Source organism: Phyllobates terribilis, unplaced genomic scaffold, assembly GCF_046119375.1.
Source record: "Phyllobates terribilis strain yellow unplaced genomic scaffold, ASM4611937v1 Scaffold_2__4_contigs__length_985480577, whole genome shotgun sequence".
In the NCBI taxonomy this organism is placed as follows: domain Eukaryota; kingdom Metazoa; phylum Chordata; class Amphibia; order Anura; family Dendrobatidae; genus Phyllobates; species Phyllobates terribilis.
The window spans coordinates 169,439,817-169,453,435 of record NW_027362762.1 but is presented as its reverse complement, the minus strand read 5'-3'; the positions used below and the strand labels follow the sequence as shown (position 1 = coordinate 169,453,435).

Below are 13,619 nucleotides of genomic sequence, written 5' to 3'. Positions count from 1 at the left end.
GATTCTGGACAGCAGAGAGGTGGCGTCTGGGTCAGAGAGGTAGATCTGGGTGTCATCAGTGTACAGGTGGTACTGCAAACCGTGGGACTTTATGAGCTGTCCCAGGCCAAGGGTATAGATGGAGAAGAGTAGGGGTCCTAGGACGGAGCCTTGAGGGACTCCAACAGAGAGCGGGTGGGATGAGGAGGTAGTGTGGGAGTGGGAGATGCTAAAAGTGCGGTTGGAAAGATATGAGGAGATGCAGGATAGGGCAAGGTCTTTGACACCAAAGGAAGAGAGAATCTGTAGTAGGAGGCAGTGGTCAACTGTGTCAAAGGCAGAGGACAGGTCTAGAAGGAGGAGTATAGAGAATTGTCTGTTAGCTTTGGCTGTAAGTAAGTCATTAGTAATTTTGGTAAGGGCAGTGGAATGGTAGGAACAGAAGCAAGATTGTTGGCTGTCGAAGAGAGAGTTAGATGAGAAATGGGAGGAAAGTTCAGCGTGAACATGTTGCTCAAGGAGTTTGGAGGCGAATGGGAGCAGCGATATGGGGCGATAGCTGAACAAAGCGGTTGAGTTGAGGGATGGCTTTTTGAGGATGGGCGTGATTGTGGCATGTTTGAAAGCAGAGGGGAAGGTACCAGAAGTTAGTGATAGGTTGAAGAGATGGGTTAGGGATGGGATGAGTGTGGGAGTGAGGTTGGGGAGAAGATGGGATGGGGTCGAGTGCACAAGTGGTGAGGTGTGATTTAGAAAGGAGGCGGGTAAGCTCTCCTTCAGTGATGTTGGAGAGGAAGGTTATGGGGGAAGGGCACTGGTCTAGAAAGCAAAGGGGTTGTGGTGGTCTGACAATGAAGGCTTGTCTTATTTGGTCAATCTTGTTTTTGAAGTGTGTGGCAAAGTCCTCAGCAGCGATGAGGGAAGTCGGAGGGGGCAGTAGAGGGCAGAAGAGGGAGTTAGAAGTGTTAAATAATTGTTTGGGGTTGTAGGATAAGGAACATATGAGGGTTGTGAAGTAGGCCTGTTTAACGGAGGTAAGGGCTGATTTGAATGCGAGTGTTGCTTGTTTGAATGCAGTGAAGTCATCTTGCGAGTATGTTTTCTTCCAACACCGCTTTGCAACCCTGGCCGCTTGCCAAAGTTTTTTAGTGAAGTTATTGTGCCAGGGTTGTCTATTGATTTGTCGCACTCTGCCATGCACAAGAGGGGCGACCGAGTCGATAGCTGATGTGAGACTGGCATTGTAGAAAGCAGTGGCGCTGTCTGTGTCGTGGAGTGAAGATATGGATGTCAGTGGTAGAATAGAGTCAGAGAGTGTGTGAGTGTCTAGATGTGCAAGGTTTCTGCGGGGATGTGCTATTTGCTGGACATGGGTGACAGGTGAGGACAGGGATGAGAAAGTGAGTAGATGATGGTCAGGTAGGGGGAGGGGGGAGCTTGAGAGGTTAGATAGGGAGTACAGTCGGGTGAAGATAAGGTCCAGTTCATGTCCATCTCTGTGGGTGGCTGAGGAGGATCACTGAGTAAGTCCAAAAGATGAAATGAGCGACAGAAGTTTGGAGACTGCTGACTGACCTTATTATAAGTAAGGGAAGCCAACAGAATTCTTTGTTATTCTGCATGAGAATAGACCATATTACAATGCATGATAGAAGAGGAAGATACATGAGGATTGTTGGTTATAATACTGCTTGCTCTTGATACATAAAGTATTGTTTCCAGGGCTGTGGAGTCGGTAAGCCAAACCTCCGACTCCTCAATTTCCACGACACCGACTCCACGATTCCACGACTCCGACTCCCTCATACATGGCTCATGTTTAAGTGATAAATTTACTGTACCACAGATTCATCTCAGCTAAAAGTCTAGACCCTTAGATCAGGAATAAGACAGACATTTATAGGACATTTCATAACTTTCCAAATTCTTATTCAAAAATATTCCCCATAAACTGCATTGAACTACTGTACCCAATTTATTATATATTTTAGGAGTCGGTACATTTTATACTGACTCCGACTCCACCAAAATGGGCTCCGATTCCACAGCCCTGGTTTTCCTTCTGAAGCAGATCCTTAAATAAACACTTATTCACCAAAATGTGACATAACAAGAATCTTGTAAAAAGTTAAAAAACTTTAGACTGCATTTTTCTAGCACAAACTTGTGATGTTTGCATCACAGCGTCTTGCAGTTTGGGAGGAATATGTTGCACGGGAGGCCACTTTTTGCTTTTTGGTGTCATACATTAGTAACACTTCTGGGTTCTTGAAAACATTACAAAATACTTAACACACAAGCTTCACAATGACTGACACCTCCGAAAATAGTTGTTTTTTGTTTTGTTTTTTAAATGTCGGAAGCGTCAGAAGAACATAGAATAAATAAACTGCTCTTTAGATATTTTCTTAAGGCCCCCTCACACTTAGCGACGCTGCAACGATCCCGACAACGATACGACCTGTCAGGGATCGTTGCTGCGTCGCTATGTGGTCGCTGGTGAGCTGTCAAACAGGCAGGCTCACCAATGATCAGGGAAGCAGCGACATCGTGGAAAAAATCTTTCCACGATGTGCTGCTCCTGGTTACCAGCCTGCTGAAGCAGGAGCAGGCTGGTAACCATGATAAACATCGGGTTACTAGGGGCACACGCGCACCTAGTAACCCGTTGTTTATCATGGTTACCAGCCTGATCGCTGCTCCCGCTGGTCACACACAGCGATGTGTGCTGACCAGCGGGAGGGCAACGACCAAAAAATGGTCCAGGACACTTTGCAGCGATCAGCGACCTCACAGCAGGGGCCTGATCGCTGCAAAGTGTCACACATAGCGATTTCGCTGGTGAGGTCGCTGTTGCGTCACCAAAACCGTGACACAGCAGCGATCTCGATATGTGAGACGGGGGCTTTAGTCAGAATTGTCAACAATGTCCTTAGCAAGGTAATTGAAAAAGTACTGGTCAGGAAATGAGTACAAGACAAAATTAGCATAAGTTTGTGTAAAATAGCAAGATGTCATCCATCTCATATACTTGACGGACAAGCTGTGAGACAGGGTAGTCAGGAGGTCCAAGGTCAGTTACCAGGAGGGTTGGTAGTACAGATGGGCAAGACAAAGGCGTCGTTAGGTAACATTCTGGGGTCAAATGCTTGGAGGGTACGTCAAGGTAAGAGGATAAGAGAAACGGATAGTCAGAGACCAAGTCCGGGGTCAGGTACCTGAGATCAGAGAGCGTCAAGAGCAAAAAGGATATCACACACAAATTGTCAAGACAAATTCAAGGTCGAGCAACAATATCAGGAAATCAGACACTGAGCAAAGCACACACATCACTGAGCAAAGCTACAGTTGACAATGCCAGCTAAATAGCTAGCAAATTAACAAGAATGGGAAACACCTGGAGGAAAGCCCGCAGGCTAGACCAGATAGAGCAGCAGAGCTCTCAATCAAAATGCTGACAGCCCAGCATGCTCCAGCCTTAGATTGGACGACTGAGCTGTCACTCACAATACTGAAAGTCCAGTTTAGTAGCCAGACCCACTGCTTTCTATGTCACGGCCGATGCAAAGACAGCAGAGAACAGTCTTAGCTTTTGACAACAGACAGTCAGCCAGATCTTTTCAGTCACAAAACTGATGATCCACCGACACAGGAAATGCTCTCTCGTGTCAAACACAAGCTGGTAGTGGCGCGGTCGGTACCAAATGATGCCTGGAGATTGAGACACCTATGCAAATTGAAGTATATGACTAAGGCTGGCTTCCTACAATCATGGATCGAGTCCAGCCCCGATGTATGGACTGACCGTGGGTCTTCTGAACCGTACTTGATTCTGGGTTAGTGGACCCATGGACAGTCCTTACATCGTGGTCTGTGCTTAGAGGATGAATGTTGGTTGTGTGAAGGCGGCCTACGATGTATATATTTTTTTTAAAGCTGGACAACCCCTTTAAAGCATGGGTGTATTGCCCTGGCTTCCTTTAGGATCACTACTGCTTTGTTTTTCAATCTGCTTGGAACTAAGTTATAGGATCCTGTGGATATCTCAACATGTTTCACACGTATACCTCTGTATTATTCTACCTTACCAATTTTATGTGAATGTTTTTTTGTATAATGTCCATTAATCATTTATTAACTTCAATAAAAATTACATTTTAAAAAAAACAAACAATAGTTTACAAATAGAAATGATACCCCACAGTTGTAAGTCTTCAGGTCGTCCCTGAAACCTAATGGATGTTGCAGAGAGGGCATTAGTGATGGAGGCCAGCAGAACTAATATAATGGTGGAGCTACAGGATTTGTAACTTGAGTTAACAGCTTCCATGGAAGAGACATTAAAGAAGTTGTTCACTACTTTTTCATTGATGCCCTATCTGTAGGATAGGGCATCAATGTTTGATCGGCCGGAGTCCCGCACCTGGCACCCCCACCGATCAGCTGTTATCAGTGCCGGCGGTGGCCGCCTGCCGAAAATACTTACATGTGGTGCTTGGCCGTCTAACGAGGTACTATACATCCGACTCCCATTGAATTGAATAGCTGGCACCGATAACAGCTGATCGGCGAGGGTGCCGGGTGCGGGACCCTGACCGATCAAGCATTGATGCCCTATCCGGACAGGGCATCAATTAAAAAGTAGTGGACAACTTCTTTAACAGACACCCACCTAAGTCAATGTGATCTGTTCATCGTAATTTAGTTTTTGCATACTGTGAATCCGTCTCAACTTGGCTTCTGTCATGTGAACAGAGGCAAAGATATAAGATTTAAATAAATGGAAATTGTGGGAAAAAAACCTGCTGCAGTCTGCAAGAGAGCTGCAGGATAGAAACGATTTTTCACCAGGACTAGAGCTACATAGACATGGCTGATACACATAAATGCACCGATGCTGTCCCATTTGATTTTAAAGCTTAATTCAAGTAGTATTTCATGGTGGGACTTGTTCAATTACTGTTCACATGCAGGATGACAGAGCTTGAGAATGAGAAATAGCAGTGCACTTATGCAAAGCTAATCATTACTACCGCGCTCGACTCAAGTAAATCCATAAATAGGCAAATAAATAGTAAAAAGAACTACATTGTGGTTATATTAGTAAGAAAAAATTGCATAACAATATCGCAAGACTAAAAAATGACATGGTAGATAGTGTCGTCTTCAGTTTACAGCGAGGCGCATCATTATGTATTTACACAAGGTTATAAAGATCTATGTTCAGGAAGGGTTTGGTGGGTAAGGTAAAAGCATAGTCATCTGTCTTAATACAGTTTTGCCAGCAAGGTGTAAGTGGGAATTATGTTTTAGTTGTTTTATTATATGCCACGTGTTGTATAAAATGGACTTTCTGAGACTTGAGCTCTGTAATGTAATAGACTTTCATAGCCGGTGAGTCAGCATCTGATTACATGGCGAGCACTCTGACTACTGAAGGTATACACACAGAGTGCTTCACGTGTTGGCTGACTCACGGGCCGAGAACATTTCATCTGAGATCATTTAGAGTCTCTTTCAAGAAATGATGTCGGAAATTGCTATTACTGGGTAACTGGATGATTTCCTTTATTTATTTTTTTTACACCTTTTTTCTATACCTGTGTGTGTTTAAGGGATCATGTCAGGTCCCCCACTACTATAGCAGTAAGGGTGCAGATTTCTTCCACTAAGTTAGTGGATGTTCTATGCTGACCCTGCAATCCTTGAACAGTTAACTTTTATTCTGCAGCATCACTTTTGCAGATGAGGCAAGACTAGTCCGGCGTAGTATGTCTTCCCCCAGTCCTGCCTTTAATTCTCTAATAATGCTTTTCTGGGCATAGTTGACAGCATGTATAATGGTTCTACCATGATGAGGATTGACTGTCAATCACACCCAAGGAAGCGTGATTAGAAGATCAGAGGCCGGACTAGTCCAGGGGAAGAAACACTCTGCCGGACTAGTCCTGCCACATTTGCATATATGCATGACTACAGGTTAAAAGTTCATCGTTCAAGGATTGCAACTTGAGTATGGAACGTCAAGCAGTTTATTGGAATAAAGAAACCTTCACCATGTTCCATTTAAATGCAAGTAACTGTAAAGCTAAATATACAGTACAGACCAAAAGTTTGGACACACCTTCTCATTCAAAGATTTTTCTGTATTTTCATGACTATGAAAATTGTACATTCACACTGAAGGCATCACAACTATGAATTAACACATGTGGAATCATATACTTAACAAAAAAGTGTGAAACAACTGAAAATATGTCTTATATTCTAGGTTCTTCAAAGTAGCCACCTTTTGCTTTGATGACTGCTTTGCACACTCTTGGCAAGCTCTTGATGAGCTTCAAGAGGTAGTCACCGGAAATGGTTTTCACTTCACAGGTGTGCCCTGTCAGGTTTAATAAGTGGGATTTCTTGCCTTATAAATGGGGTTGGGACCATCAGTTGTGTTGTGCAGAAGTCTGGTGGATACACAGCTGATAGTCCTACTGAATAGACTGTTAGAATTTGTATTATGGCAAGAAAAAAGCAGCTAAGTAAAGAAAAACGAGTGGCCATCATTACTTTAAGAAATGAAGGTCAGTCAGTCCGAAAAATTGAGAAAACTTTGAAAGTCTCCCCAAGTCCAGTTGCAAAAAACATCAAGCGCTACAAAGAAACAGTCTCACATGAGTACCGCCCCAGGAAAGGAAGACCAAGAGTCACCTCTGCTTCTGAGGATAAGTTTATCCGAGTCACCAGCCTCAGAAATCGCAGGTTAACAGCAGCTCAGATTAGAGACCAGGTCAATGCCACACAGAGTTCTAGCATCAGACACATCTCTTCAACAACTGTTAAGAGGAGACTTTGTGCAGCAGGCCTTCATGGTAAAATAGTTGCTAGGAAACCACTGCTAAGGACAGGCAACAAGCAGAAGGGACTTGTTTGGGCTAAAGAACACAAGGAATGGACATTAGACCAGTGGAAATCTGTGCTTTGGTCTGATGAGTCCAAATTTGAGATCTTTGGTTCCAACCACCATGTCTTTGTGCGACGCAGAAAAGGTGAACGGATGGACTCTACATGCCTGGTTCCCACCGTGAAGCATGGAGGAGGAGGTGTGATGGTGTGGGGGTGCTTTGCTGGTGACACTGTTGGGGATTTATTCAAAATTGAAGGCATACTGAACCAGCATGGCTACCACAGCATCTTGCAGCGGCATGCTATTTCATCCGGTTTGCGTTTAGTTGGACCATCATTTATTTTTCAACAGGACAATGACCTCAAACACTCCTCCAGGCTGTGTAAGGGCTATTTGACCAAGAAGGAGAGTGATGGGGTGCTACCCCAGATGACCTGGCCTCCACAGTCACCAGACCTGAACCCAATCGAGATGGTTTGGGGTGAGCTGGACCGCAGAGTGAAGGCAAAAGGGCCAACAAGTGCTAAGCATCTCTGGGAACTCCTTCAAGATTGTTGGAAGACCATTTCCGGTGACTACCTCTTGAAGCTCATCAAGAGAATGCCAAAGTGTGCAAAGCAGTCATCAAAGCAAAAGGTGGCTACTTTGAAGAACCTAGAATATAAGACATATTTTCAGTTGTTTGACACTTTTTTGTTAAGTATATAATTCCACATGTGTTAATTCATAGTTTTGATGCCTTCAGTGTGAATGTACAATTTTCATAGTCATGAAAATACAGAAAAATCTTTAAATGAGAAGGTGTGTCCAAACTTTTGGTCTGTACTGTATATAATATATATATATATATATATATATATATAATATTCAAGGCCAGGTGCAACTGTGTTAAAAGTATAGATAGATTGAGAGAGAGAAAAGGGGCTCTCCAGGCATAATGGAAAAATGATTTCTCCCATGGTTCACCGACCACCTGATTGGATTATGCCGAGAGGATAACACTTATTATCACATGTTATGATGGTGTTAGTAGTTATCAAGGTTCCTGCTTCTGCTGTTTTTCTCACCGGTGACCAGATGGACCAGTATTCTGAGTACAAGGATGTATGGAAAATAACTGGGAATATTTCATTCCATAAAACGAGGCTTATTAATATTAAAGATGTTGAGTTATCTATGCGTTTCAGGGCCGAAATGGTAAAAAACACCATGATATAAGAAAAAAGGTTAACTCAGTTGATCACGTTCATTCCATAAAATGGAGTTTATTAAAGTCATCTATGCATCACGTGGCCTAAATTGTCCTTTCCTCAGAATATAAAAAAAACCCGAATGCACAGTCACCAGCCAAAACACATAGGGCCCAATTCATTATTTGCATATTTTAAAACTTTTCTTTTTTGACCTGTGGTTTTTACTGATGTTTTTTCATGACAAATTCATAAAAATTGCCTACTGGATTAAAAAATTATGTGCAAAGCCCAAAATTGTCTTTTTTCTGTATTTAACTGGTTTTGCAACAATTTAGCAGAGAAAATTGCACATTTTGCAAAATGTTGAAAGAAAACCCTTAACATTGGTACCAGGATAAGAATACAGACTTAGTGGTACACATATGTGAACACAATCTTTACATTGGTAGCCAGATAGCTTTAATATTCATGCACAGATGTGAACGTAGCCTTTACATTGGTACCCAAATAAGAACATTGGTACACAGATGTAAACACAGGCTTTACATCATTACCTAGATAAGAACTTGGCTTTAATGTTGGTGCACAAATGTGAATACAACCTTTACCTTTTGTACCCAGGTAAGAATACATTCTTAACATAGTACACAGATGTGAACACAGCCTTTACATTGGTACCCAGATAAGAAAACATCCTTAACATTGATGTACAGATTCAAACACAGCCTTTACATTGGTACCTAGATATGAAAACATCCTTAACATTGGTGCACAGATCCGAACACAGCCTTTACATTGGTAGCCAGATAAGAACGCAGCCTTAACATTGGTGCACAGATGTGAACACAGCCTTTAAATTGGTACCCAAATAAGAAAATTGGTACCCGGATAAGATTACATTCTGAACATTGGTACACAGATCTGAACACATCCTTTTACATTGGTAGCCAGTTAAGAACACAGCCTTAACGTTGGTACACAGATTTGAACAATTGGTACCCAAATAAGAACATTGGCACACAGATGTAAATACAGGCTTTACATCATTACCTAGATAAGAACTTGGCTTTAATGTTGGTGCACAAATGTGAATACAGCCTTTACCTTTTGTACCCAGATAAGAATACATTCTTAACATAGGTACACAGATCCGAACACAGCCTTTACATTGGTACCCAGATAAGAAAACATCCTTAACATTGATGTACAGATCCAAACACAGCTGTTACATTGGTAGCCAGATAAGAACGCAGCCTTAACATTGGAGCACAGATGTGAACACAGCCTTTAAATTGGTACCCAAATAAGAACATTGGTACCCGGATAAGATTACATTCTTAACATTGGTACACAGATCTGAACACACCCTTTTACATTGGTAGCCAGTTAAGAACACAGCCTTAACGTTGGTACACAGATTTGAACACAGCCTTTACATTGGTAGCTAGATAAAAATACAGCCTTGATGTTGATGCACAGATGTGAATACAGCCTTTACATTGGTACCCAAATAAGAACATTGGTACCCAGATAAGAATACATTCTTAACATTGGTGCACAGATGTGAACACAGGCTTTACATTGTTACCAAGATAAGAACTTAGCTTTAAGGTTGGTGCACAAATGTGAACACAGCCTTTACATTTTCTGCCCAGATAAGAAAACATTCTTACCATAGGTACACAGATATGAACACTGCCTTTACATTGGTACTCAGATAAGAAAACATCCTTAACCTTGGTGCACAGATCCGAACACAACCTTTACATTGATAGCAGATAAGAACACAGCCTTAATGTTGATGCACAGACGTGAACACAGCCTTTACATTGGTACCCAAATAAGAATATTGGTATCCAGATAAGAATACAGTCTTAACGTTGGTAAACAGATTTGAACAAAGCTTTTACATTGGTACCTAGATAAAAACATTGGTACCCAGATAAGAATAGTTTTACCGCTAGTGCACAGATGTGAACACAGGCTTTACATTGGTACCCATGTAAGAACACAGCTTTAATGTTGGTACACAGATGTGAACACAGCCTCAATGGATAAATCATCTTTCTTATCCTTTCATAAAATTCCCCCTGTGCTTATGATCTATTAAGGCATATGTTGGTCATTGTGAGGAAGTCTCTTGCTTGGAGCCCTATTTCTATAGTCCAGAATAGAGAGCTGATCTGTGTGTGGACCATTCTTGCCTTAATTGGATTACCATTCATTTGAATGGCTGCCAAGTAATGCTAGACATCTAGTCATTGGAAATCAGGGATATCCGTCCTGCAGCGATCAGTTGGATTTTTTTTATCCAGGCTTCTTTGAAAAATAAGAGCAAGGCAAATCAACAAGATAGCCACTTATGTTATAATTGAGGTTAAATGTAGACCTCTAGTCCATTGTGGGCTCCTTGACCCATGACCAGGTTAACTACATACATTGTCTCCAAAATTGTACAGATGGATGGATAGGTGTGCTAAAGATTCATGAATAATTTTACAATGGCAAAATTGTTGATTTTTTGTTTCAATGATTCAGAAAGGTGACTGATTCAGCAGGTAAATTACTATTCAGGACACAGGAAACATTCGCCTGCATGCATGAATTATGTAAATTGTTCATTTATGAAATAAAGGCGCTTGTTTTCCTACGAATATATGGAAACTTTGTTTGATGTAATAAATATGACAATAGGCTGGAAATGTATTTCTGTCTCTGGATGGAGTAAGAGGTAGCGATACTTGTGCGTTCCTGACAGCTTTTTAATCTGCATTGCAGTGGCAGGCCATTTCTTTGACTGTGATCGAGAAGGTCCAAATAGCAGCTATAATCCTGGGCTCCCTCTTCCTCATCGCCAGCATATCCTGGTTAATCTGGTCCTCTCTCAGCCCCTCGGCCAAGTGGCAGCGGCAGGATTTACTGTTCCAAATCTGCTATGGCATGTACGGCTTCATGGACATAGTCTGTATAGGTAAGGAAAGAATTTCTTTATATGATGACTGTTTTTTCTTTTTCATTAAAAAAAAATGTTTAATTTGAAATCAATAACACTTTTGTAAATATAAACTTTTACGATTTCTATCAGTAGTTTCGGTAATTTTTACAGCAGAAATAGTGTGGTCTACAGCACTATTCGTATAATCAAGAAACTCTGACTGACTTCATAATAAGTCAGCGTGATCCAGCAGCATTCGTCAATATATGATTAAAAACAATCTGTCACCAGGTTTAGCCACCTAATCTGAGAGCAGCATAATGTAGAGACAGAGACCCTGATTCCAGCGATGTGTCACTTATTGGGCTGCTTGATGTACTTTTGATATAATAATAATAATTGTTTTATCAGCTGGAGATTATCACTAGAGGACTAGTAAACCTGATGCCAGGTAGTCAAGCATATTCATGAGCTCTGTATTACCACCCCCCCAACACTGATTGGCAGCTTTCTGTGTATACTGCACATAGGCAGAAAGCTGTCAATCAGTAGTGTGGGTGTGGTAATACAGAGCTCAGCATTCAGAGAACTGCTTGATCTGCATCAGATAAAACATTGATTTTATCAAAATGACTCCAAGCAGCTCTGTAAGTGACCCATCACTGGAATCAGGGTCTCTGCCTCTACTTTATGCTACTCTCAGATGGGTTAGCAAAAACCTGGTGAGAGATTCCCTTTAAGAATGGATTAAACTTGAAGAAAGACATGGGGCTATGTGAACATGGCCTAAGTCTCTTAAGTATTTAATCTGCTTCAAATGGTTGACAGACCATTCGACTACTATTACAGATACTAAAAGGGATGTTACCCAACTGTAACCAAGTATGACTTTCACAAAGTTGGCTTCTTAAGTGATTTGAGATCTTTGAGTTAGATGTTTCCATGGCAAATTGACGAACAATTATAAACATTTCCGTCCTGACTGATGATCGCCCATTCTTGCCTAATCTGTGCTTGGAGTTTATCACAATTTATGTGTTTTTGTTTGTCCTTCTGTTTTTTGAGGATTGACCACAGGCTCTCAATGGGATTGAGGTCTGGGGAATTTTCTGGACATCAACCCAAAATTTCGATGTTTTGTTCCCCAATCCACTTACTTATCAATTTGACTTTGTGACATGGTCTCCATCATACTGTAAAAAGCATTGTTCGTCACGAAAATTGCTCCTGGATTGTTGGGAGAAGGTCCTCTTGGAATATTTGTAAATCCCCTTCTTTATTCCTGGCAGCATTCTTAGGAAAAATTGTGAGTGAACCCCCTCTATAGATGAAAAGCCCCCACACATGAATGGTCTCAGGATGCTTTACTGTTGACACAAAACAGGACTCATGGGTAGCTCTCAACTCTTTCAGATGTTCCGAACAATCTGAAGGGGACATGGTCAGAGATAATAACTTTGCTCCAGTCCAATCCCTGTACTTTCTGTAGAATATCAGTCTGTCTTTGATGTTTTTTGGACATCTGAAAGAATGATTGTCCAGAGAAGAAAAGGTGAGCGCTACAATGAATCTTGTGTCATGCCAACAGTAAAGCATTCATTCATGTGTGGAGTTGCTCTTCGTCCGTAGAGGGGGCTCACTTACAATTTTGTGTAACAACACTGCCCTGAATAAAGAATGGGATCTAAACATCCTACAAGAGGAACTTCTCCCAACTATCCAGGGGCAATTTGGTGATGACTAATGCTTTTTCCAACATGATTGAGTACGATGTCCAAAGTTATAAGGGATAACTAAGTAACTTGGTGAACAAAATATTGAAACTTTGGGTCCATGGTAAGGAAACTCCCCAGATTTCAATCCCATTGACAACCCGTTCTCAATCCTCAAAGTGTGGGTGGATAAAATAAAACACAGAAAGAGCAGGTGCAGACGACCCTTTTATTCTCCATCCGAGAACATTGGTAGGATTATGCTAATCATAGTCTGATCAGAGTTTAATTAGAGTGAGATCTGATTTTCTCCGAGGTGGAGAGGAAATAAAAGTTTCTCTATTATACCAGTCTGTGAAAATCGGATCGCACACGGTTGCCATCCAAGTTCAGTTTGATGAATGGGCGAGTGCCATCCTATTCTCAGAGGCAAATCGTTCACGCTGGTGGTCCGAGGAAAAAATCAGACGTGTGCTCGGCCCCATAGAATAACATGGGTACAAGCACTATCTGTCAAAACCATGAATAGCACTCGTCCGATTAAAATGGTCATCTGCACGAGCCCAAATTTTAAGCCCAAACTTCCAGCGCTGATTAGGGAACAATGGTTGTCATTTGTCATCAGTCAGGACTTGGCCCAAAAGCTGATATCCAGCATGTCAGGGTGAATTGCAAAGGTTTTCAAAAATAAGGGTCAACGGTGAAAATATTGAGTCTTTGCATAAACTTGATATACTGTATTTGTCAATAAAAGTATAAAAATGTATGAAATACTTATAATTGTACTTCAATCTCTCTACTTCAGAAACATCTGACTAAAAGATTTAAACACTTAAGCAGAAAATTTGATAAAAAAACAAAATTTGTGTCTGTCTCAAAACTTTTCACCACGATTTCAGTGC

General features: G+C 41.5%; 1 protein-coding gene across 2 annotated transcripts in view; it reads left to right on the top strand.

Moving 5' to 3' along the window:
- Positions 1 to 13,619, top strand: part of MARCHF9 (membrane associated ring-CH-type finger 9) — a 213,186-nt gene that overhangs the window by 175,478 nt on the left and 24,089 nt on the right. For both annotated transcript variants that reach the window (XM_073663263.1, XM_073663262.1), the window contains one exon: positions 10,849 to 11,041. In XM_073663263.1, coding sequence (XP_073519364.1) covers positions 10,849 to 11,041 — 193 coding nt within the window. The remainder of the gene's footprint in view (positions 1 to 10,848; positions 11,042 to 13,619) is intronic.